The 25,410-nt window shown below is 42.7% G+C and overlaps 1 protein-coding gene across 1 annotated transcript in view; it reads right to left on the reverse strand.

Annotated features, from left to right (window-relative positions):
- Positions 1–8,200: 8,200 nt before the first annotated feature.
- LOC140493969 (otogelin-like protein) overlaps positions 8,201–25,410 on the reverse strand; it is a 57,362-nt gene continuing 40,152 nt past the window's right edge. The window contains exons 4-5 of the mRNA XM_072592913.1: positions 22,591–22,664; positions 8,201–10,688 (exon numbers count right to left, since the gene is read on the reverse strand). Coding sequence (XP_072449014.1) covers positions 10,464–10,688; positions 22,591–22,664 — 299 coding nt within the window. The 3' untranslated portion in view covers positions 8,201–10,463. The remainder of the gene's footprint in view (positions 10,689–22,590; positions 22,665–25,410) is intronic.

Consider the following 25,410-nt stretch of genomic DNA (forward strand, 5'->3'; position numbering starts at 1 on the left):
ATCACTCCCACCTCCATCTACCTATTGCATTTGCAGCTACTCTCCCCCCAGCATCCCCCCTCCTCCCCCACCCCATCTACTTACCTCTCCACCCCCTCGGCTCACAGCCCCATTACTGATGAAGGGCTTTTGCCCAAAACATTGATTCTCCTGCTCCTTGGATACTGCCTGATCTAAAGAAAAATGTCCTAGCTTGTCCAACCTCTCTTATAAGTCAGAGCCATGAGTCCAGGCAACATCCTTGCAAATTTCTTCTGCACTCTTTCCAGTTTAATAACATCCTTCCTAGAGCAAGATGACCAAAACTGGACACAATACTCCAAGTGCAGCCTCACCACTGTCCTGTATAACTGCAACATAACTTCCCAACTTCGATACTCAGTGCCCTGACTGATGAAGGCCAGAGTGTCAAAAGATGATCAGGGGAATAGATAGAGTAGACAGTCAGAGACTTCACTGCCCTGTCTATCTGTGCTGTGGAGGTGCCAGTGTTGGACTGGGTTGGACAAAGTTAAAAATCACACAACACTAGGTTAGAATGCAACAGGTTTATTTGGAAGCACAAGCTTTCAGAGTGCTGCTCATTCATCTGGTGGGGCAAGGTCATAGGATCCAGATTGATAGTAACATATCAAAGTGTTATACAACTGATGCAAAGTATTGAACAAGCCTAGATTGCTGTGAAGTCACTTAGACTGTGGGTGCAGGTTTCCGTTCATTAATACGTAAATCCCAGAACTTCTTTCAAGTCACATTCTTGAGATAACTTGAGGGTCTGTACAAAAAGGTGACATCTCAGCTCAGACAATGCATTAAGGGTGTGAGGTTGGAGTCTGTCTGTATCCCCAGCCTTGAGTCAGACTGGTTCTATTTCCAAAGGAGGAATTTATAAAATGTCACATGGGCTGGCTGCCTACAGACTTTATGTTTTTTAAACAAAATAGAACATATCTGCAAATATAACTCTGCAAATGCAAATTAACCTCATAGACATAGACGCGTGTGTGTGCGCGCGTGAAGGAGAGAGAGAGAATGAGAGAGTATGTGTGTGGGAAAGAGGGAAATAGTGTGTGAGTGTGAATGTGTACATGTGCACAAGTATGACAGAGTATATACCTGTGAGAGGGTGTGTGCTTGAGTGTGAGTGTGGGGATGTGTGTATGTGTCTGAGAGAGAGCATGTTTGTGTGTAAGTGTGTGTGTGCATGTGTGCTTGTGTGCATGTATGAATGCATACAGTGTAGTGGGGTCACCTGTAGTGTGACATGAATCCAAGGTCCCCATTGAAGCCATTCCCATGGGGTTCAAACTTAGCTATCAGCCTCTGCTCGGCCACTTTTCGTTGCTGCCTGTCCCGAAGTCCACTTTGGAGGATGGTCACCCAAAGATCCGAGGCCGAAGTCCCAGAACACTCTTGTCTGTTGATTATTGTGCGGTGTCTATTCATCTATTGCCATAACCGCTGCTCGGTTTCCTCAGAGCAAACTCGCCTGCAGCAACTGAGATAGACAACATTGGCCAAGTCACATGAGTACCTGCCGCATACACGGTGGGTGGTGTCCCCACGTGTAATGGTGGTACCCGTATCGACATTCTGACATGTCTTGTATTGTATTGTCCTGAGAGCCAGGCAGTTTGCTGTGAACAATGATCTGTTTGAGGTTTGGTGGTTGTTTACAGGTGAGACGTGGAGGTGTGGGGGAGGTCTTGGCGAGGTGCTTATCCTCATCGATAATGTGTTGCAGGCCCAAAGAACATAGCGTAGTTTTTTGCCTCCTGGGAAGTACTGGACAATGAAGCGTTCCCTATTGGTCGTATCCCGTGTCTGTCTCCTGAGGAAGTTATTATGGTTTCTGCTGTAGCATGTTGGAACTGGACTGACTCAAGGTTGGAATACAAACAGACTCTAACCTCACATCATTGGTGCATTGTCTGAGTTGAGATGTCACATTTATAAAATTTTAAGTTACCTCAGGACTGTGACTTGAAAGAAGTTCTGGGATTTACATATCAATCAATCAAAACCTGCACCCCATTCTAAGTGATTAAAGACTTAACAGCAATCTAGGTTTGTTCAATACATCACATTAGTTGTATGATACTTTATTCTTTTACTCTAAAGTCTGCATCTTATTCGTTACCTGATGAAGGAGCAGCGCTCCAAAAGCTTGTACTTCCAAATAAACCTGTTTGACTATAACTTGGTGTTGTGTGATTTGTAACTCTGTCTATCTGTGACCCCACTTTTAGAGAACTCTGCACCTTAACTCCAAGATCTCTCTGTTCCACTACACTTCTTAAGACCCTACCATTCACCATGAAATTCCTGCCTTGATTTGAGTTTCCAAAATGTAAGACCTCATACTTATCTATATTAAACTCTATTTGCTATTTCTCAGCCCACTTCCCCAGCTGATCATGGTCCTGCTGCAATATCTGATAACCTTCTTCACTGTCCATGATACCGCCTATTTTAGATTAGATTAGATTAGATTAGATTAGATTAGATTACTTACAGTGTGGAAACAGGCCCTTCGGCCCAACAAGTCCACACTGCACCCGCTGAAGCGCAACCCACCCATACCCCTACATTTACCCCTTACCTAACACTACGGGCAATTTAGCATGGCCAATTCACCTGACCTGCACATCTTTGGACTGTGGGAGGAAACCGGAGCACCCGGAGGAAACCCACGCAGACACGGGGAGAACGTGCAAACTCCACACAGTTAGTCGCCTGAGGCGGGAGTGTCATCTACAAACTTCCTAACCATGCCTTGTATATTCTCATCCAAATCATTGATATCGATAACAAACAGCAATGGGCCCAGCACCGATCCTTGAGGCACTCCACTAGTCACAGGCCTCCAGTCCGACCAGCACCTATCCACTATTATCCTCTGCTTCCTACCATCAAGCCAATGGTATATTCAATTTGCCAGCTCCCCCTGGATTCCATGTGATCTAACCTTCCAGAGCAGCCTACCATGTGGAACCTTATTAAAGGCCTTATTGAAATCCATATAGACTACATCTACCACCTTGCCCTCATCAACCTTCCTGGTCACTTCATCAGAGTACTCGAACAAATTTATGAGGCATGACCTCCCAATCACAAAGCCATGCTGACTACTCCTAATCAAACCCTGTCTTTCCAAATGCGTATATATCTTATCTCTCAGAATCGTCTCAAGTAACTTACCCACCAGAGACATTAGGCTTACTTGTCTATAGTTCCCAGGATTTTCCTTGCTTCCCTTCTTGAATACCCTCCAGTCTTCCAGGACCTCACTCATGGCTAACAATGATGCAAAAATATCAACCAGGGCCCCCACAGTGTTCTTGGATATACCTGGTCAGTACCAGGAGATTTATCCACCTTCATATATTCTAATACATCCAACACTTCTACTGTGATATGGACTGTCCCCAAGATATCGCCGCTAACTTCCTCAAGTTCCCAAATCTTCATGTTTTTCTCCACGATAAACACAGTGGAGAAATATTCATTGAGGACCTCGCCCATCTCCTGCTGTTCTACACATACATATCCACTTTGAGCTTTGAGGGGTCTTATTGTCTCTTTAATCATTATTTTTCCTCTAATATACTTAAAGTGCCTCTTTGGATTCCCCCTAATCTTCTCAGCCAAGGCTATCTCATGTCCCCTTTAAACCCTCCTGATTTCCTTCTTCATTAAACTCCTGAATTCCCTGTCTACCTCCAGGGATTCCCTTGATCCTAGCTGCCTGTACCTGAGTCACGCCTTCTCCTTTTTTCTGGTCAAAGCCTGAATATCTCTGTCATCCAGGGTTCCCTTTCCTGCCAACCCTTCCCTCATAGGAACATATAGATCTTGAACTCAAGTTATCTCACTTTTAAAGGCCTCCCACTGTGAACGTGCAGCTGTCCTAACTACCATCTTAACGGATGCAAACTAAACAGGAAAGTTAAAAGGACTTTACCTGAGTTTACCTGAACTTGTGCACAAAACACAGAAAGCCAGCACACAGAGTGTAGAAAGTAATCAGGAAGGCTAATGGAATGTTAGTTTTTATTTCAGAGTGTTGGGAGTGTAACAGTAGGGAAGTCTTACTGCAACTGTCTGAGCCCCCAAACTGTTACAATACGGCAGTGAACCCCTCTGTTAATTAAACCAAACACCCAGAAAAGCTCACCTTGCCTCATAATCTGTTAAAATATGAGTGTCTGAGACCTCCCAAATTCCAGTATTTTAAAGAAAATAACATCAATTTATTTTAACTCTGAAAGTGAACATTAAACAATGACTATTCACAACTCTCAGCTCCTCCTCTCTTAGCTGCTTATTAACTGCCTCCAATTCTATAACAATATGTTGTTCCAATAAAACACATCAACTTAATTTCAAAACCATACAGTGGCTGTCGTTGTCAGTGTTTTTTTTCCAGCTGAATATCTCTCTGGGTCGTCTTCTTTCTTTTTAGAGTCATAGAGATGTACAGAATGGAAACAGATCCTTCGGCCCAACCCGTCCATGCCGACCAGATATCCCAATCCAATTTAGTCCCACCTGGCAGCACCCGGCCCATATCCCTCCAAACCCTTCCTATTCATATACCCATCCAAATGCCTCTTAAATGTTGCAATTGTACCACCCTCCACCACATCCTCTGGCAGCTCATTCCATACAGGTACCACCCTCTGTGTGAAAAAGTTGCCCCTTAGGTCTCTTTTATATCTTTCCCCCCCTCACCCTAAACCTATAACCTCAAGTTCTGGACTCCCCAACCCCAGGGAAAAGACTTTGTCTATTTACCCTATCCATGTCCCCCTTGTGATTTTATAAACCTCTATAAGGTCACCCCTCAGCCTCCGATGCTCCAGGGAAAACAGCCCCAGCCTGTTCAGCCTCTCCCTGTAGCTCAAATCCTCTACCCCTGGCAACATCCTTGTAAATCTTTTCTGAACCCTTTCAAGTTTCACAACATCTTTCCGATAGGAAGGAGACCAGAATTGCATGCAATATTCCAACAGTGGCCTAACCAATGTCCTGTACAGCCGCAACATGACCTCCCAACACCTGTACTCAATATTCTGACCAATAAAGGAAAGCATACCAAATGCCTTCTTCACTAGCTTATCTACCTGCGTCCCCACTTTCAAAGAGCTATGAACCTGCACTCCAAGATCTCTGTTCAGCAACACTCCCTAGGACCTTGCCATTAAGCGTATACGTCCTAATAAGATTTGCTTTCCCAAAATGCAGCACCTCACATCTATCTGAATTAAACTCCATCTGTGTTTAAATGGCAGCTACTCTGTCTGACTTGCAAAATGACTGCCTTTTTTAATACCCCCATCATATCGTCTCATTGGTTTGATGTTGGCAAAACAATAAATTAAAATTTGATTGGGTTTTAGTATCCTGAGGCATAATTTAAACTAGTTAAATTTGAATTAGTGTCAAAACAGCAACCAACTCAGGTATCTATTTCACAGACAAATGTTACATATTCTCAATTTTCCAGTACACTCTGAGACTGCTAGTTCATCTTATGACAGTGCGACATAGACAGAATGCAGAGCTTGGCTGAGAAATAGCAGATGGAGGTCAACCTGGATAAATGCAAAGTGATGCATTTTGGAAGGTCGAACTCGAATGCTGAATATAGGATTAAAGACAAGATTCTTGGCAGTGTGGAGGAACAGAGAGATCTGGGTGTGTAAGTACGTAGATCCCTCAAAGTTGCCACCCAAGTGAATAGGGCTGTTTCGAACGCATATGGTGTTTTGGCTTTTGTTAACAGGGGGATCGAGTTTAAGAGCCTCGACGTTTTGCTGCAGCTCTACAAGTCCCTGGTGAGATCACACTCGGAATATTGTGTCCAGATCTGATTGCCCTACTATAGGAAAGATCCAGAGGCTTTGGAGAGGGTGCAAAAAAGGTTTACAAGAATACTGCCTAGACTTGCCTTATGAAGAAAGGTTGAATAAGCTCGACTTTTCTCTCTGGAGAGAAGGAGGAAGAGAGGAGACCTGATAGAGGTGTACAAAATAATGAGAGGAATAGATAGAGTCAATAACCAGAGACTTTTCCCCAGGGCAGGATTGACTGGTACGAGAAGTCATAGTTTGAAGATATTAGGAGGAAGGTACAAAGGAGACGTCAGAGGTAGGTTCTTTACACAGAGAGTTGTGAATGTATGGAATGCGTTGCCAGCTGTGGTGGTAGAAGCAGAGTCATTGGGGACATTTAAGCAACTGCTGGACATGCACATGGATAACAGTGAGTTGAGGGGTGCGTAGGTTAAGTTACTATATTTTATATTAGGATTAAATCTCGGCACAACATTGTGGGCCAAAGGGCCTGTTCTGTGCTGTACTTTTCTATGGTCTATAGACAAGTGCTTGTAAGCTCTCAGCGCAAAACAGTATTTGCTCTCTCTTAAAGGTACAGTCCACACCTTCAACTTCATAATAGCTGGTAAGACCATATCTGGGGTACTGCGAGTAGTTTTGGTCATTTTATTTAAGGATAGCTCTCATTTTATTGGAGACAGTTCAGAAAAGGTTCACCAGGATGATCCTGGTATAAAGGGACTGTCTTATGAGCAAAGGTTAATCAGGTTGGGACTCTATTCACTGGAGAATAAAAGGGCACCAATGTCAGACTGAGATGAGGAGTAATTCATTCTCTCAGAGGGTTGTGAGTCTTTGGAACTCCTTGTCACAGAGAGAGCTGTAGGGGCAGAGTCCTCAGGTATATTTAAGGCTGAGAGAGATAGAATTTTGATCAGTCAGAGAATCAAGGGTTACAGGGAAATGGCAAAAAACGTGCATGTGGAGAATGTTGCATCAGTCACCATCCTATTGAATAGGGAGCAGGATTGAGGGGCCTATTGGTCTACTCCTGTTCCTATTTCTTATGGTCTTATTAAACCAAGTTTCAGCCTTGGACCTATCCAGCTGAGATGATTACAATAGCTTCTTGCAATCTGTAGCCATCCACAACGCAGTCAATTTTCAGTCATCTGCTCCTTTCTTGACCAAACTGTTTGAAAATATTGATTGATTATGAAAACTTAACTATTGCTAAAAAGAGATGAGAAGTTGAAGCTCTTTGTATCACACTGATCAAAGGGAGGGTACATGAAACAGATGTGAGGGCAGAGGAACTGCTTGATTCCAGGTGAGAAGGGCATGCTGATTTTTTGGGCCATGATTAACATGGTGATGCAGCAAAAACAGGTTACCCAACACATTTCATTCTCTGCCCACACATGCAGATCTGAGTGGACTGGGTAATACCATGGGGGTGCAGGAGAAATTGGACTGTCTCCATTACCAATTTTTTTTTAAAAATTGCAATGAATATATATTTTCCTTTTGCTACATAAAATGTATCTTTTCTATTTATGCAAACAACTTCTAGCATGTACCATCACATACCCTGTGAACCCCAGCTGATGAGCATCCAACATAACTCTTCGCACAGTCGGATTATTTAATGAATGGTTCTCACCAGCAGAATTCGATCCAATGGTGGATATACAATCGCAGGTTTGTTGAACATGATCAGCATGTGCATGGGTTGGTTGCTTGAAGTTTATTATTATTTGTTCCTGGGATGTTCCTACTGCTGGCTCTCTATCATGGTTGCTTATCCATAATTGCCCTTGAGAAGGTGGTAGTGAGCAACATTCATGAGTCAATGAAAGTTCCTGGTAAGTAGGTAGATCCACAATGTTTTTATGAAGAGAATTCTACAATGTGACAGTGAAGGAACAGTGATTTACATTGGGGAGTTGACAGGAGTGGTATTCCCATGTATCTACTGTCCTTCTCCTGCTGGGTGGCAGAACTTCCAGATTTGCAGGATGGACTAAAGCGGCCTTGGTGTGTTGCTGCAGTGCTTCTTGTCGGTGGTAAACAATATGAAAACAAATATTTCTATTCTAAATTGTTTGACAGCTTTGTCATTTAAACAGTTCTTTGACAGCTTCAATTTTCAGGTATGTTTTTGAATATGGTTTGAAATCCCAAATGATATCTGCCTCTCCCTACCAAGGCTGTCTGATCCTAATCATTAAACACATAGAAGCTGACATCAGAGATTAAGAAAAAAAATTAGCATTAACAAATAAGTACAAATATTTTTCTGTTGCTTTTGTATTTATTGCAAGAAATGAGATGATAAAATTGAACAAAAGGCATCCCCTATTGCAGTCCTTGATTTTACAAAAGTGACCCTTTTATATAAAGAAAAGTCAAAATTGATTTTAAAAGTACATAATATTCACACAGATCCTGACAAGCATGGAACCCATTCATAATATTTTCAAGTTTCACATCCTGTTTGTGTACTCTGCCAATTAGGGGCAGAGGCTGAGTGGGCTGGACCACTGATGATGCTTAACTGACATTTTTCTTAAGATTCACTCATGGGACATGAGCCAGCACTTATTGCCCATCCCTAGTTGCCCCTTGAGAAGGTGGGGATGAGCTGCCTTCCTGACCCGCTGCAGTCCATGTGCTGTAGAGTGACCCACAATGCCCTTAGGGAGGGAGTTCCAGGATTCTGACCCAGTGACACTGAAGGAACGCGATATATTTCCAAGTCAGGATGGGGAGGGGCTTGGAGAGAAATTTGCAGGGGGTGGTGTTCCCATGTATCTGCTACTCTTGTCCTTCAAGATGGAAGTGGCTGTAGGTTTGGAAGATACTGTCTAAGGAGCTTTGGTGAATTTCTGCAGTGCTACTGAAGGGTGCCCATTTTATATTTGAGCCAAAGCAACAATTTTCATTTTGGGCAGAGGCAGATGCAAATGTTATCTGTTATTTTAAATTGGATCACTGACTTTAAAATGAATTGATGAATTTGCTTTTGAAATACATGTTGTAGAGACTATCCAATGTTATGTACTGCAGTGTATGGATGTATTAGGCACGTCATGGTGTGTTTGATCAGGAGGAGACAAACTGTAGCCCAAATGTCACTTCAGTCTCAATGCAAATTCTCATTGCTGACAAACTGCTTTCCAGCTAAACAATTATTTAATTTGTTTATTATTCAGTTCTGAAGAAAAGCCACACTTGACTCAAAACATTAACACTGTTTCTCTCCTCAGATGCTGTCAGAGTTGCTGAGTTTCTCTAGCACTTTCTCTGTTCGTTTCAATTTTCTAGCATCCATAGCATTTTGATTTTATGAAAGGAATTTAAATTACTTGCAGTTATCTGCAGACTACAGTGACCTTTTAAGAATAATCAATGAAATTGTTTAAACTAAGCCACCGAGTGCTAGCTGCTAGCTAATTCTTTTGCAAGGACAGATGTAAGAGAGGGGTCGGCACATAGGGACACACTGTAAACTGCACCAAGGTTATAATGCAAGCAGCCTTTTGAATAGTTGACTTGGTGCTAATTTTTAACAGAAAAGTTTTAATGTACCATTGAGCATTGTAGCATGAGATTATTTACCAATTACTGTGCCTATGAAATAGTTTTGTTGATTTGGCAACAAACATTTATGATATGTAAAAATATTTCATAATATGAGTTTGTTAGTATGTGACTTGTTTCTTATGCATGATTGGTCAAATAATATCTTCTGAGTGTTTACAACTGTTTCAAATTCTTATTTTTGAAAAAAAAATTACAGCAGTTGTCAAGTTACAAGTGTTACAGCTGTAACAGACATAATAATATCCATGACTCTGGTAAGTCTGGAGAATACCCATATAGTGTCCATTCCAGTGTTACTCAGTATAATTTCTCTTTAATGTGGAAATGCTATGAAGATTCTGCATATGATAAGTGCCATAGCACATTTTAATGGGAAATTTTAACACAATGCATTTTATGTGTACAACCTTCAACAGCTCAGTAAAACTTGTTAAGTGGCCCTCCAGCCCAAGTAATTGTCCACCCTGGTTTAGTCCTGTGATCCTGAAAGGGGTGTCGTACTCTGTATGCACTACTTTCGAACTGTGTTAGATAAGACTGGGTGAAAGTGAGAACTGCAGATGCTGGAGATCAGAGTCCAGATTAGAGTGGTGCTGGAAAAGCACAGCAGATCAGGCAGCACCCGAGGAGCTGCTGTGCTTTTCCAGCACCACTCTAATCTAGATTTAGATATGACTGGGTCTTACCATACTGTGGTGTTAGACAACATACTTTAAAACACATTTTGAAAAAGTATGTTTAAAATACTTATTTTATGGAAAAGCTGAATTTAACAAAAGGTGAATATTTTCAGCACTAAATTACTTTCAAAACATAAAATCTGCCTCTGAACTAAGAAATAGAGATAATGAAAAACAAATTTATTTAAAATCTATGATTTTGGTTAAATGCAAATAATATGGACAAACTAGAAACATCTTAGTAACCATTTCAAAGGAACACCTTCTCCACAATGGCCAGCTTTTCAAACTTAGTTTTATGTCTTTTGTAACTGGATTAGGAACTTTGAGAAGTAAATCAGTTGATTCGTTCAGATTCCCTGCAGTCACTCAGCTTGCATTGACACGAAACTGGTTCAATAATTGTATAGATGGTGGTGCTGCCATCATCACAGCTCAAGGTGACATTGGTAAATTTTGTATTCTTCGGCACACAGTAGCCACACTCAACTATCTTGCGGTCCATGTCTGGATTGTTCTGTGTGTTTGGGGAACACTTGTCTTCACACACAGTGACATTAACCTGTGAATGTGAGCAACAATCAAACTTAGAGGCTGAATCTCTAAAATAGTTTGGATTCTGAAACAAGAATGTGCATGTTCCCATATCTACTTTTCAGGCAGTGGAAATGCTTTTAAAACGTTTATCTGGGTGTGCACATAAATGTTTTTGCATTATCTTTCGACAGAACAGAGACAACAAGCAACATAGTTTTAGCCTGTGTTCAGAATTTTTGATTGTTAAAATAACATCGAGCTAAAAGAGTTGTTAAGATTTAAATTTAAGCAATGTACAATGTATGCCCTTTTAGAGTAGAAGGAGTTTAAAAGAAAGAACTCACTGACTCTACAAATAAAGGTTGAGAGGTGACTTAATTGAGACATATGAGATAATCAGAGGTTTACGTAGGATGGACAGTGAGAACCTTTCTCCTCAGATGGTGACAGCTAGCACAAGGGGACATAGCTGTAAATTGAGGGGTGATAGATATTGGACAGATGTCAGAGGTAGTTTCTCTACTCAGAGTAGTGGGGGTGTGGGTCAGCCTGCCTGCAACAGTAGTAGACTTGCTAACATTAAGGGCATTTTAATGGTAATTGGATAGACATAGGGATATAAATGGAATAGTGTAGGTCATTGGGCTTCAGATTGGTTTCACAGGACGGTGCAACATCGAGGCCGAAGGGCCTGTACTGTGCTGTAATGGTCTATGGTCTATGGTCTAAGAGGATATTATACTTTTGTGATAGAGAGTGAAGAAATGTGAAAAGCTTGCTTTAGTTCTTGGAAAGGCAATGGCACATTGGTATTGGTAATGGTAACGGTAATGCAAGTGCTATTGGTAGTGGTATTGGTAATGGTAATGATATTTGTAGTGGTAATAGCAGTGGCAATGATATTGGTGTTGGTAAATTGTATTGATAATGGTAATGATATTGGTGTTGGTAATGGTATTGGCAATGGTAATGGTAGTGCTATTGGTAGTGATATCAGTAATGGTAATGGTATTGATATTGGTAATAGTCATGGTAATGATATTGGTAGTGGTAAAGGTAATTGTAATGGTAATGACATTGGTAATGGTAATGGTATTAGTGTAATTAGTGCTCTTGGAACCTTGGGTTCAAATCCACTGGAGTATTTGAGGGAATTTAAATTGAGGCCTGCACTGGAGTGCTGAATTGTTGCGTTAGAGTGTAAGTGGAGTTTAGTGAAAGAGGGAGAAGGTTTTCAGTCCCTTCTTTTCTCTCATTGGTGAATACTTTTGCTCTCTACAATAAAAATAAGGTCTTAGGTAATTTGGAGCATAAGGGGAAAGATCAACCTGAAGGAATTCTGAGAGCACAGAGTACCAGAGGGTCAGAGAATGAGCAAAGCTGACAAGGAGCAGCTGAGCAGAGTCGCAGGAAAACTTTCAGAGGACCAGCCCAGTATTACCTGAACTCAGCCTGGAGACAGTGACACAGGACAAATGGAAGCTGCTGATTGGGTGGGTACAAATGATGAATATTTGCCCAAAGTCTATATTTTGTGGTTAATAGTTTGTAAAATTCTGTTTTAGCAAGATCGAGGGAAGAGGGCCCTAAAGTAATTGATACTACTTGATTTTAAGAGCCCTTTAAAGTTTAATATGAAGGAGTAAGTCATGGCAGATGAGCTGAAAACTATGGTGTGCTCCTCCTACTCTCTGTGAGAAGCCTGTGGCAGGTTTTCATACCTGGCACCAGCACGTGGGTGCAGTAAGTGTCTCCAGCCATGGGTCCTGAAAACCCAACATTTCAGAGCTGGAGTGATGCCTGGGAACCCACCGGGAGCATCCACAAAGCTGAGAGAATCATTTATAACACAAATTGAAAAGTGGTCACACTGTAGACTCAGACTTCCCAGGCAGAAAGGGAATGACTGACCATCAGGCAGAATAAGAGGATTAGGCAGGAACCCCCTGTGGCTATTCCCCTGCTAAATGGATACACGATGTTAGATACTGTTGGGGAGAATTTCTCTCCATGGAAACCAGGAACAGCCAAATGTGTTGCACCACAGTTAGCTCTGCTGTACAGGAGAGGGGAGAAACTGCATAACTGCAATACTTACAGGAGATTCAATTGTAAGAGGGACAGCCAGGCTTTCCTGTGGCCACAGATGAGACTTCAGGATGGTATGTTGCCTCCCCAGTGATAAGGTTAAGGAGGTCACAGAGCATCGACAGGATGTTCTGGAGGTGGAGGGTGGACAGCCAGTGATCATGATACACATTGGTACCAACAACATTGTTTTAAAAAATGGGATGAGGTCCTTAAAGCTGAATATGGGATGTTAGAAATCAAGCTGAAAAGTAGGATTTCAAAAGGTAGGGATCTCGGGATTACTACCAGTGCCAAGTGCTAGTCAGAATAGAAATAGCAGGATACAGTATATCAGTTGAATAAGTGACTGGAAAACTGATGTAAAACTGGTGGGCGACACGGTGGCACAGTGGTTAGCAGTGCTGCCTCACAGCGCCAGAGACTCGGGTTCAATTCCTGCCTCAGGCGACTCTCTGTGTGGAGTTTGCACATTCTCCCTGTGTCTGTGTGGGTTTCCTCTGGGTGCTCCGGTTTCCTCCCACAGTCACAAAAATGTGCAGGTTAGGTGAATTGGCCATGCTAAATTGCCTGTAGTGTTAGGTGAAGGGGTAAATGTAGGGGAATAGATCTGGTGGGTTGCGCTTCGGTGGGTCGGTGTGGACTTGTTGGGCTGAAGGGCCTGTTTCCACACTGTAATCTAAAGGGGAAGGTTTCAGATTCCCAGGACATTGGGAGGTGGGATACGTAATAATAATCATAGAGCCCTACAGTGTGGAAGCAGGCTATTCAGCTCATTGAGTTCGCACTGACCCTTCGAAGAGCACCCCCCCCCCTCCCAGATCCTGTAACCCCACATTTCCCATCGCTAATCCACCTTGTCTCCCCATCCTGGGAAAAGTGAGGCCAGACCATACTGGACTGTTTACACTTGGGCAGGAGCAGGACTGATATTCTCAGGGGAGCTCTATGTAGTATGGTTGCTGCAATTAGAATGGCAGGAGGCTGGGAATGTTAGCACAGTGACAAGGGAAAGAGAAACAAGAACAGCAATTAAAATGCAAAATCGGTAAACAGGGCTATCTCCATCTTGATGCTGCCTTCATTGCTGTGTTCCCTCTCCCTCCTGATGCTGCCTGCCTTGCTGTGTCCCTCTCCCTCCTGATGCTGCCTGCCTTGCTGTGTTCCCTCTCCCTCCTGATACTGCCTGCCTTGCTGTGTTCCCTCTCCCTCCTGATGCTGCCTGCCCTGCTGTGTCCCCCTCCCTCCTGATGCTGCCTGCCTTGCTGTGTCCCTCTCCCTCCTGATGCTGCCTGCCTTGCTGTGTCCCTCTCCCTCCTGATGCTGCCTGCCTTGCTGTGTCCCTCTCCCTCCTGATGCTGCCTGCCTTGCTGTGTCCCTCTCCCTCCTGATGCTGCCTGCCTTGCTGTGTTCTTCCAGCGTACATTTGACTGCATGGCTGGTTTGTGATGTAAAGTGACACCAACAGGCATGAGTCCAACTGCCTCACTGGTTGAGGTTACAACGAAGGGATTTCTTCTTAACCTCTCCCCTCGCCTGGTATATGTTCACCTGTTGGTTACACAGCTGTTTGATGTCTCTGTCTCTGTCTCTCTCTCTCTTTCTTATCAGAAAGCAACCAATGGTCTGTTCGGACTTTGGTGAGTTTACATTTAATTGCTGCCCATTTAGAAATGCACCCTATGATCATGCAGGGTCAGCATGGGTTCATGAAGGGGAAATCAGTTTCCAAGAATTCGTTGCAGAGGTAATAAACAGGATGGGTAAAGGGAAAGCAGCGCATGTAATCTATTTGGACTTTCAGAATATACTTGATAGGATATGACACATCAGATTACTTTATAAGAACTGATGGTGTTGGGGTAGTGAATTAGCATGGATAGAGGATTAGAGTGGTGCTGGAAAGGCACAGCAGGTCAGGCAACATCCAAGGAGCAGGAAAGTCGATGTTTCAGGCAAAAGCCCTTCATCAGGAATAGATCATCAGGAATGGATATAGAATTGGCAAACTAATGGAAGGTAGAGAGTGGGATAAGGGGTCATTTTCAGGATGACATTTGTCATGAGTTATTATGAAGGAGTGCCACGAGGATCAGTGCTTGTGCCACAATTATTTACAATCTACATTAACGACCAGATACAGAAAGTGAATGAATGTACTATAGCAAAGTTGTTGTTGATGCAAAAATATTTGGGAAGGCAAGTTGTGAGGATGACACAGCCAGTCTGCAGGGGGATTTTGACAAGTTAAGAGAGTGAGTGAAAACTTGGCAGGTAGAATATAATGTGGGGGAATGTGAGGTTATGGTCTTTGACAGGGAGAGTAGAGGATCTGAATAATATTTAAATGGAGAAAGACTGAGGCAAGCTACAGCACAGAAGGATTTGGGAGTCTTTGTCCAAGAATTCAGGTTCAGCAGCTAATATAGCAAGTAGACAGAATATTGAACTTTAAAATAAAGGGAATGGAATGTAAAAGTAGAAGGCTTTGCTAAAACTATACAAGACACTAGTCAGGCCACAACTGGAATACTGTGAGTAGTTTTAGGCCCAGGAAAGATGTACTGGCAGCACAGGGAATCCAGAGAACTTGCACTGTGCTGATACTGTCTGATGAGGAGAGGTTGAGTAGGTTGGGTCTGTACTCATTAGACTTTTGAATAATGAGAGGTGACCTTCTTGAAAGTGCACAAGATTCCTCATGGAGTTGACAGGATAAATGTGAAAAGATTGTTTCTCCAGGTGGGAGAGGCTGTAGCAGGTGGCATCATCAGAGACTGAGATGAGGAGGAATTTCTTCCGTCAGAGGGCTGTGAATTTGTGGGACTCTTTACCACAGAGGGATGTTGATGCTGGGTCATTAACATATGCAAGGCTGAGACAGACAGATTTTTAATCACTAAGGGAGTCAGGAATTATGGGAAATAGGCAGGAATATGGAGTTGTGGATTATGGAGTCACAGAGTCTTACAAAACAGGAACAGAACCTTTGGTCCAGCTTGACCAGGCCAACCAGGTTTCCTGAACTGAACTAGTCCCAATTGCTTGTGTTTGGCCCATTCCCTCTAAACCTTTCCTCTTCATGTACCTGCCCGGTTATGATGTACTTGAATAGCAGAGTTTGCTTGATGGGCTGAATGGCTTATTTATGCATCTTATGGTCTGATGATGTTAAAGTGAAACAGAAAGTGTACGATGCTGTAATCTTACTGATTGCGCAGAAGAGTAAGAGAAGGAGAGATCAGAGCATAAGGAAAAACCTGTAAGAGTCCTAAACTAGAGGGCATAGGTAAGGGTGAAAGGAGAAAGATTTAAAAGGGACCTAAGGGACAACTTTAGGTAGAGGGTGGTGCATGTATGGAATGAGCTGCCAGAGGAAGTGGTGGAAGTTGGTACAATTACAACACTTAAAGGGTATCTGGATGGGTATATGAATAGGAAGGGTTTAGAGGAATATGGGCCAGGTGCTGGTAAATGAACTAGATTAATTTAGGATTATGTGGTCGGCATAGCTGAGCTGGACCGAGGAGTTGGTTTCTATGACTCTATAAATTTGAAAGTGGGAAAAGTTCTCCTAATATAGGAAAAGAGAAGTAGCTAAATTGAGCATTGATCTGTGAATGGAACTGGGGAACTAGTAATGGGAAATGGCTGAGTCTTTGACCATGCATCTAAGGGACAGAGGAAAACAATCATGATTGCTAGAGAAAAAGTATTAGGAAAACATTTGGATCTTAATGTTGACAAGTCCCAGGACCTGCTGGTCCGCATCCTTGGGTCTTGAAATAAATGGCTACTAAGCAGTTGCATTGTTTGTAATCTTTCAAAATGCCATTTAATCTGAAAAAGTATCAGTGAAGAAACTACAGAGCAGTCAGTCTAACATCCCTTATGGGATGTTGTAAACATCCATTGTTAAGAAGGTAGTAGCAGGAAACTGAGAAAACCATAATTCAATTAAGCAAAGTCAACAGGGTTTTGTAAATGGGAAAATGATTTTGAAAACTTAATTTTTTTTTGAGGATGTAACGTGTAGGGTAGAAAAAGGGACTTAGTAAACGTAATCTATTTGGAGTTTGAAAATGCAATCAATAAAGGTGTCATATAAAAGACCACGAACGTTACGTATATCTGTTTATGGGGCTGATATATTAGCATCGGTAAAGGGGTGGCTGACTGTCAGGAAACAGACAATTGTGGTAAATATGTCATTTTCAGGTTGGTAAACTGTAACTAATGTAGTGTTGAAAGGACTAAAGCTGAGGCTCAACTATTTACTATCTACATTGAATATAGTGTGTTGTGGGTTAATTTGCTGATGGTGCAAAGATAGATAGGAGAAGAAGTTTTGAGGAAGAAACAAAAGCTCTGTAAAGAGGTACAGATATTTTAAGTACGTGGGTACTTTGCAGATGGAGTATAATTTGGAAAATTGTACATTTTGGCAGGAAGCACAGAAAAGCAAAGTACTATATATATGTAGAGTGAGTGCAGAATGTTGCAGTCCAGAGGAACCTGGGTGTCCTTGTATGTGAATCACACAAATCAGCATGCAGATACAACAACTAATTAAGAAGGCAAATGGAATTTTGGTCTTTAATATAAGGGGCATGGATTTAAAAGTGGTGATTTCTTGCTATAATTTTACTTTGGTTTTTGGTGACACCCCATTTGAGATACTGTGCACCGAATTTGGGCCACAGTGGCTTAGTGGTTACCACTGCTGCCTGACAGCACTAGGGTCCCAGGTTCGATTCCACCCTCAGGCAACTGTCTGTGTGGAGTTTGCACATTCTGCCTGTGTCTGCAGGTTAGGTGAATTGGCCATCCTAAATTGTTCATAGCGTCCAAGGATATGCAGGCTAGGTGGATTAGCCATGGGAATGCAGGGTTACAGAGATAGGGCAGGTGGCTCTTCAGAGGGTCAATGTGGACTTGATGGGGCAAATGGCCTACTTCCACACTGTAGGGATTTGATGAGAATTGCTCTCATCACTTAAGGAGGATTACACTTGCACTGGAAGATCACAGAAAGTTCACAACCTGCTTAATGGGATGAAAGTGCTTGTGTTGCGAGGATAGGTTCACATGTTGTGAATCAAACTGGCAAAAGATTAGAATCTGTGGTGCTAGGGACCTCCAGAGGAGGCTCACATGGATCATCCAGTTGGCACTGCAACTTAAAGATGATTGCAAATGTTTCAGCCTTATCTTTACATTGCTATGCTGGACTCTGCCATTATTTTCAGTGCGGGTACATTTGAAGCCTCCTCCTCCAGTCAGTTGTTTAATTGTACACCACCATTCTCAACTGGATGTGGCAGGACTGCTGAGGATTACCTTTTTAGAGCAACTAGCGATGGGCAATAAATGCTGGCCCAGCCAGTGATTCTGAAATCCAATAAATGAATTACAAAAATTAAATCACTCTGGAATCATTATCCTGCTGAATTTGCCTCTCTTGGGCGGTTGATAGAGTTTTCAGTGAGTGAGATGGCTGAGGAGAAGGGAGGTTTCAAAATTAAAAGAGAGAAGTTCGATCAGTGTTGCAGGGTATCAGTGAATTAAAAACAATGCGGGGTGGAAGAAGAGGGGACACGTCCTCATGGTAAGAGAGCACCAGTGGATAAGATTCATGTAAATGTGAAGGAATAATACTGAAGTGGTTATATAAGAAAAGGCTTGCTGTTAGGCCATGATAGGATTTATCAGCAGATTCCGCTAGGATTCTGTACCTCTTGAATTTTTTAAAATTACATTTTTAATAGCTCTTGGAGCCTTCATTCTAGAATAAACAGTGATTAAGTACAGGGGGCCTGTACAATCGCAGCTGGCACTGACATCTTATTCACAATAATACTTCTCTGTCACATGTTGTGCTGGGCTGCAGTGCCAATGGGGTGCAGAGGCCCACTCACCAACTACTTACCTGCCTTACACCTTAATTTATTTCCTTACCACTGCACGGACACCAAATGGCCATCTATTGTTTGATTAACTGAGCAGTGAATGAAGCGTTGGCAGTGAATTCCAAATCTTTCTCCTCGCTGAGGAAGCCAGATTACTATGCACTGATTTGTCTCCATACCTCAGGAAGACCATACCTGCCTTGGAGGCAATACTGGGGTGGTTCACCTGATTGGCCCCTGGGAAGAGAGGGCTGTCTTACAAAGAGAGGTTGAGTATATTGGACCAATATGTCTGGAGTTTAGAAGATGCGGAATGAGCTCATTGAGACATCAAAGATTCTGGTAGGCTTTGATTGGGTAGGATACGGGGGCACAGTCTCAAGATAAGCAGCCAACTATTTACAATGAAGATAACGGAGAAATTTCTTCACTCAACCTGTTGTGAATATTTGCAATTTTCTACTCTAGAGTGTTTTGAATGCTTCATCATTCAAAATATTTAAGGGTGAGACACATAAATCTTTGCTCATTCATGGAGTTGAGATAAATGGGGAGCAGGCAAAGTGTCAAATTAGAACAGAGACCATAAAACGTTACAGCACAGGACAGGCCCTTCAGTCCTTGATATTGCACCGATCTGTGAAAACAATCTGATGCCAATCTAACCTACACTGTTCCATTATTATCCACATGTATGCCCTTCACATTGGTGAGTCTACTACTGTTGCAGGCAGGCCATTCCATGCCCCTCTGAGTAAAGAAGCTCCTCCTACTATCTGTCCTGAATCTATCACCCCTCATTTTAAAGCTATGCCCCTCATGTTAGCCTTCACCACTTGAGGAAAACGTTTCTCACTCTCCACCCTATCTCATCCTCTGATTATCTTATATGTCTTGATTAAGTCACCTCTCAACCTTCTTCTCTCCAACAAAAATAACCTGAGTTCCCTTAGCCTTTCTTCACAAGATCTACCTTCCATACCGAGTGACCTTCTGGTAAATCTCCTCTGAACCCTGTCCAAAGCATCCACATCCTTCCCATAATGCGGTGACCAGAACTGCACGCAATACTTCAGGTGCGACCTTACCAGTGTCTTGTACAGCTGAAGTACGACCTCATGGCCCCGAAACTCAATCCCCCTACCAATAAACGCCAACACACCATATGTCTTCTTAACAACCCTATCAACCTGGGTAGCAACTTTCAGGGATTTATGCACCTGGACACCAAGATCTCTTTGTTCATCTACACTGCCAAGAATTTTACCATTAGCCTAGTACTCTGCATTCCTCTTACTTCTTCCGAAGTGAACTTTCTCACATTTTTCTGCACACAACTCTGCCTACTTTAGTGTCATCTGCAAATTTACTAACCCATCCTTCTACGTCCACATCCAGATCATTTATAAAAATGGCAAACAGTAGTGGCCCCAAAACATATCCTTATGGTACACCACTGGTAACTGAGCTCCAGGATAAACATTTCCCATCAGCCACCTCCCTCTGTCTTCTTTCAGCTAGCCAATTTCTGATCCAAACCACTAAATCACCTTCAATCCCGAAACTCCATATTTTGTGCAGTAGCCTGCCGGGTGGGACATTATGAAACGCCTGACTGGAGTCCATGTACACCATGTCAACTACTTTGCCTTCATCCACCTGTTTTGTCACCTTCTTGAAGAACTCAATAAGGTTAGCGACACATGACCTACCTTTCACAAAACCATGGTGACTATCCCTAATCAAAGTATTCCTTTCCAGATGATTTTAAATCCTATCTCTTATAACTTTTTCCAACCCCTTACCCACAACCGAGGTAAGGCTCACTGGCAAATAGTTACCAGGATTGTCCCGACTCCCCTTCTTAAACAAGGGAACAACATTTGTTATCCTCCAGTTTTCTCACACTACTCCTGTTGACAACGATGACATTGAGATTGAAGCCAAAGACTCTGCAATCTCCTCCCTGGTTTCCCAGAGAATCTTAGGATAAATCCCATCCAGCCTAGGGGTTTTATTTATTTTCAGATCTTCCAAAATTGCTAAAACCTCATCTTTGAGAAAGTGAGGACTGCAGATGCTGGAGATCAGAGCTGAAAAATATGTTGCTGGAAAAGTGCAGCAGGTCAAACAGCATCCAAGGAGCAGGAGAATCGACGTTTTGGGTATTAGCCTTGAAGAAGGGCTTATGCCCGAAACGTCGATTCTCCTGCTCCTTGGATGCTGCCGGACCTGCTGCGCTTTTCCAGCAACACATTTTCAGCTAAAACCCCATCTTTGTCAACCTCAGTCCCATCTAATCTGGTTGCCTGTATCTCCGTATTCTCACTAACATTGCCCTTTTCCAATGTGAATACTGACAAAAAATATTCATGAAGCGCTTCCCCTATGTCCTCAGATTCCATAACATTCCCCGACTATCTTTGATTGGCCAAAATCTTACTCCAGTCATTTTTTTGTTTCTGATTTACCTATAGAAGGCCTTAGGATTTTCCTTGATCCTATCCATCAACAACTTTTCATGTCCCCTCCTGGCTCCTCTTAGCCCTCTCTTTAGATCTTTTCTGGCTAACTTATAACTCTCAGTCTCCCTAACTGAGCCTTCATGCCTCACCCTTCTTCATCATCTTGACAAGAGCTTCAACCTCTTTAGTAAACCATAGCTCCCTCTCTCGACAACTACCTCCCTGCCTGTTAGGTACATCCTTATCAAGGAGACGCAGTAGCTGTTCCTTGAATAAGCTCCCCATTTCAAGAGTGTCCATCCTCTGCAGTTTCCTTCGTCATCCTATGCATCGTAAATCTTGCCTAATAGCATCACAATTGCCTTTCCCCCAGTTACACCTCTTTGCCTGCCGTATATACCTATCCTTGCCTATTGCTATTGTAAACATAACCGAATTATGGTCCCTATCGCCAAAGTAATCACCTACCTCCAAATCTAACACCTGGCTGGATTCATTCCCCAGTACCAAATCTAATGTGGCCTCGCCCTTTGTTGGTCTTTCTACATACTGTGTCAGAAAACCCTTCTGCACACATTGAACAAAAACTGACCCATTTTAACTGCTTGACCTTTAGTATCCCGAGTCAATATTGGAGAAGTTAAAGTCCCCCATAACAACTACTCTGTTGCTCTCGCTCCTATTGAGAATCATCTTTGCTATCCTTTCCTCTACACCCATGGAACAAATTGGAGGCCTATAGAAAACTCCCACTGGCGTGAGCTCTCCTTTCCTGTTTCTAACCTCAGCCCAAACGACCTCACTGGATGAGTCCTCGAATGTTCTCTCAGCTGCTGTAATACCATCCTTGACTAACAATGCCACATCCTCATCTCTTTTACCAACTTCTCTGTTCTTGCTGGAACATCTAAATCCTGGAACCTGCAACAACCATTTCTGGTGCTTCTCTAGCCATGTCTCTGAAATGGCTACAACATCAAAATCCCAGGTACCAACCCATGCTGCAAGTTCACCCGCCTTATTCTGGATGCTCCTGGTATTGAAGTACATATATTTCAAACCAACATGCTGGTTGCCGGTGTCTTCTCATGACCTTGTAAACCTATCCCTGACCTCTCTACCCTCAACTTCCTGCACACTGGAAATACAATTCAGGTTCCCATTGAGGAAGAAGAGCTAGCATAAGTATACTGCGTGGCAGAGCAGAGCTAAGGGTGTACTCTTGTTTCTGCTTTCATACACTGCTATCAATACTGAAACTAGTTTTATTTCATTTCAGATTTAGTAACACAATTAAATGTCCCCTCCCTTTTATTACTTAGTTGGGATTTGAACACATGCCTTTCGAACATTTGTTTGGATTAATTCAGGTGACATTTACCACAATATTACCTTGTTACCTCCAACTGCTCCCAAAACTCAGAGGTTATGGGGAAGAAGAGGGAAAAACATTCTGCATCATTACCTGTCCAGAGCAGCTACCTTCAGTCAATTTGACATTTTTCACACCTGTACTGCACGTTTTAATTGTGCTGGAAACTGGGAAAAAAAACAGAATAGTTATTATTTACAGAATTACAGCCAGCTTTACAAACAAATGGATTTTATCCAATAGCTGAACAAAAGCTGAAACTCTGATGAGGGAAGCTGATACGCAGTAACTATGATTGGGATTTTCACATTGAGATTTTCAGGATTAAGAAATAAGTATTTACAAAATTTCATATTAATTCTTGTATTGTAAGAGGTTTAACATGTGGCATTAACACAAGATAGCAAATCCCAAAGACTGATGCCCCACTGAGTTAAGAAATTTGTCATCTCAGCTTTAAATGGCCTACCTTCTTTTTCGAGACAATATATCCTGGTTCCAGACTCAGCTGCTCGGAGAAACATCCAATCTACATTCACATTTCTGCACTTGTAAGAATTATTTTAGCTTTCAATGGTACTAGGAACATAGGAACCTCAGGAGGCCATTCAGCCTCTCAAGCCTGCTCCTCCATTCTATAACATCATGGCTGAAACATGGCCTAACTTGACATGCCTGCCTTGGGCTCATATCCCTTGAAACCCATGCTTAATAAAAAACTTGTCTATCTTAGATTTAAGTTTAACATTTGAGTTAGCAGCCACTGCTATTTGAGGAAGAGAATTCCAAACCTTTACTACTCTTTGCTTATCGGAGTGCTTTCTAACATCTCTCCTGAATGGCTTGGTCCTAATTATTAGACTATGCCCCGATTCTAGAATCTTCAACCAGTGTAAACAGTTTAACTTTATCCAACCTGTCAATATCATAGAAACCCCACAGAAAGGGACCATTTGGCCTATCCAGTTTGCACTGACCCTGTGAAGAGCATCCCTGCCAGACCCCATAACCCCACAATTGATCACGACTAATCCACAAAGTCTGCACATCCCTGGACATTCGGGACAATCTAGCATAGCCAATCCACCTAACTTGCACATCTTTGGACTGGGGGAAGAAACTGGAGTACCTGGAGGAACCACAAGCACAGGGAGAATGTGCAAACTCCAAACAGCCAGTTACCTGAGGGTAGAATTGAACCTAAGTCCCTGGTACTGTGAGGCAGCAGTGCTAACCACTGAGCCACTGTGCCACACCAGCAACATCCTGAAAACCTCAATAAAATCACTCCTTAACTTTCTAGAGGGCGACACGGTGTCTCAGTTAGTGGTGAGTCCATCAGTGTGCAGGTTAGGTGGATTGGCCATAGCAAATGCAGGGTTATGGAGATAGGGTTGCGTCTGGGTTTTGACATGATGATCTTTCAAGGTTCAGTCAACTAGGAGTAAGTGAGGACTGCAGATGCTGAAGATCAGAGTCAAGAGTGTGTTGCTGGAAAAGCACAGCAGGTCAGGCAGCATCCGAGGAGCAGAGCCCTGGCCTGAAACGTTGATTCTCCTGCTCCTCGGATGCTGCCTGACCTGCTGTGCTTTTCCAGCAACACACTCTAGACTTTCAAGGTTCAGTCAACGAGGTCAAAACAATGACTGCAGATGCTGGAAACCAGATTCTGGATTAGTGGTGCTGGAAGAGCACAGCAGTTCAGGCAGCATCCAAGTAGCTTCGAAATCGACGTTTCGGGCAAAAGCCCTTCATCAGGCTTTTGCCCGAAACGTTGATTTCGAAGCTACTTGGATGCTGCCTGAACTGCTGTGCTCTTCCAGCACCACTAATCCAGATTTCAAGGTTCAGTGCCAAGTCAATGGGCCAAATGACCTCTCTCCACACTGTAATGATTCTAAGATTCTAAACTCTAGGGAATAAAGGCCTAATTTATCTAATCTCTCCTCATAATGTAACCCCTGAAATCCAGGTACAATCCTTTTAAGCCTGTGTTGAATTCCCTCCAGGGCCAAACCATTCATTCTTAATCTGCTCACAGTACTCTAAAGTGGGATCTAACCAGGATTTCAGATAACTGCAGATTCAGTTCTGCATTCCACTACTCCAGCCCTTTAGATATGAAGGCCAGCACTCCATTAACCTGCTTGACTATTTTCAGCATCTATTAGTGGCATTTTAAAGAGCTATACACCTGAACCCCCAAATCATGTTGGATATTCACTTATTTATCTCTGTGCCTTTTTAAGGATACCTTGATCTATCCTTGTCCAGTCTGAAATGGATAACATCACCCTTGCTTATAGTAAAATCTATCTGACTCAGCTTTGCCAATTCACCTAATCTATCAGTATCCCGTTATAACTTTATGCTCTTGTCAACTCTGTCCCCATCATACAACCTCAGTATCCCGGCCCTGCCTTCTCTTTAGCTACAAGGGCAAGATCCAGTTCCCTCTTGAACATATCTAACAAACTGGCCCCAATGGCTTCCTGTATTAGAGGATTCCACAGGTTCACAATGCTCTGAATGAAGAAAGTCTTCCTCATCACAATCCTGAATGACTTATCCCCTATTCTCAGACTGTGACCCCTAGTTCTGGACTTCCCCAACATCAGGAATTTTCTTCCCACATCCAGCCTGTCCAGTCCCATCAGGGCTTTATATGGTTCTATGAGATCCCCTCATTCTTCTAAATTCCAGTGAGTACAAGCCCAGTTGAACCAGTCTTCCCTCACGTGTCAGTCCTGCCATCCTGCCATTATGAAGGCCAGCATGCCAATAGCTTTCCTCACTGCCTGCTGCACCTGCGTGCCAACCTTCAGTGACTGTTCCACCATGACATCCAGGTCTCATCGCAACTCACTTTTTTCTAAATTGCCACCATTCAGATAATAATCTGCCTTCCTGTTT

The sequence above is a fragment of the Chiloscyllium punctatum genome, chromosome 2 (assembly GCF_047496795.1).
Source record: "Chiloscyllium punctatum isolate Juve2018m chromosome 2, sChiPun1.3, whole genome shotgun sequence".
In the NCBI taxonomy this organism is placed as follows: domain Eukaryota; kingdom Metazoa; phylum Chordata; class Chondrichthyes; order Orectolobiformes; family Hemiscylliidae; genus Chiloscyllium; species Chiloscyllium punctatum.